Source organism: Erythranthe guttata, chromosome 7, assembly GCF_056151865.1.
Source record: "Erythranthe guttata isolate IM_541 chromosome 7, IM_541, whole genome shotgun sequence".
Classification (NCBI taxonomy): Eukaryota; Viridiplantae; Streptophyta; class Magnoliopsida; order Lamiales; family Phrymaceae; genus Erythranthe; species Erythranthe guttata.
This window is the reverse complement of record NC_142539.1, coordinates 6,995,864-6,997,473: the sequence shown is the minus strand read 5'-3', so window position 1 is coordinate 6,997,473 and position 1,610 is coordinate 6,995,864. Positions and strand designations below refer to the sequence as shown.

At 32.0% G+C, this 1,610-nt stretch overlaps 1 protein-coding gene across 1 annotated transcript; it reads left to right on the top strand.

The window, feature by feature from the left end:
- Positions 1–252: 252 nt before the first annotated feature.
- Positions 253–1,181, top strand: LOC148769106 (glycine-rich protein-like). The gene is made up of 2 exons (XM_088820841.1): positions 253–423; positions 765–1,181. The coding sequence occupies exons 1-2, from the start codon at positions 324–326 to the stop codon at positions 1,013–1,015; spliced, it is 351 nt and encodes a 116-aa protein (XP_088676967.1). The 5' UTR covers positions 253–323; the 3' UTR covers positions 1,016–1,181.
- Positions 1,182–1,610: the final 429 nt, after the last annotated feature.

Below are 1,610 nucleotides of genomic sequence, written 5' to 3'. Positions count from 1 at the left end.
TTATTACACACATGTGACTCAAACTATCCGACACCACACACGTATATATGTGCATCATGCATGACGTATGTGGATTAATTATTCAAAGGCCCATTGACTCATTTTGTCTCATTATTATCACACTATCCGGACCCATTAATTAATAGAGTAATTAGAATAAGACAAACTGCATGGGGATTTCTACACCAAAACAAAATAATCGCCGAGTCACAAAAATCTCGTCCCTTCAATTTTCTGCCCTATAAATACACATGAAAAACTAGCTCAAATCTTCATCCACAACAACTTCACAAATAAAATCAAAAGTAGTAGTACGTGAAAAAATGGCTTCTTCGAAAAATTTGTTCCTTCTTTTAGGTGTTCTTCTTGTTCTGGCCTTGTTCATTTCATCTCAGGTGGCAGCCTCACACGATGATCTAACAAGTGAGCTCAAACTCTCTCTCTCTCTCTCTCTCTCTCTCTCTCTCTCTCTCTCTCTCTCTCTCTCTCTCTCTCTCTCCTTCTATATATATATATATATATATATATATATATATATATATATATATATATATATATATATATATATATATATATACTTATTTTATATGTATCATAATATATAGTTACTATATGAATGAATTTTTATATAACTAAATGGAGTTTACTTATTGTCATTATTATTAATTCGATCGGCATCATTGTACTCGTTGTAATAATTACGCTACATGATCAAGAAACATGGAGAAATTAAAATAAAATAATATATTTGATGTTACTGACAGGTGAAAGCGCGGAGGTGACAGCTGACGGCAAAGGCGGCCATGGTCATGGTTACGGCTATTCCGGCAAGGGCGGCCACGGTGGTGGTGGTGGAGGAAAAGGAGGTTACCGTGGTGGCGGTGGAGGAAAGGGAAAAGGTGGGTGCAGATATGGATGCTGCCGTGGATACAGATATTCACATGGTTGCAATAGGTGTTGTGCCACTGCTAATGAGGCTCACGATGTTCAATTTGCAGATGATACCCACAACTAATTAATAATTAATTAATGTCCCTATTTATATATAGTACTTTGAGGTTTTGTTTGTTCGTGTGATGTGTAATAATTGGGATAAAAAAAAGGGGTTATTGCAGCTTGTACTTGTATGTGACCCCTTTATCCCATTATAAATAAGGCATATATATGTTTTTCTTTATGAACATCGTGTATATATATATATATATATATATATATATATATATATATATATATATATATATATATATATATATATATATATATATATATATATATATATATATATATATGTTGGTGTTCGTGGAAATTATATTATATTGTCACGTGCTTGAATGTGATTCAATCAATGCATGGTCCATCAGTTTGTAATCGTCGTATGTATTGTGTTTTGAGAATAAATATTCCTCTTTTTCTTAATTTAGTAGTTACTGTTTAATTAGAGTTATTACTCATTTGCTGCAACATTTTACTGCGGGAAAAATAAAATATATTCATATGTAGTCCTCCGATGCTAAAAATGCTGAAACTCTTCTAGAGATTCAAGAATATACAACTATATTAGCCAAGACAAAATATATAAAATTACCCAAACAGAATATAAAATTTAACAA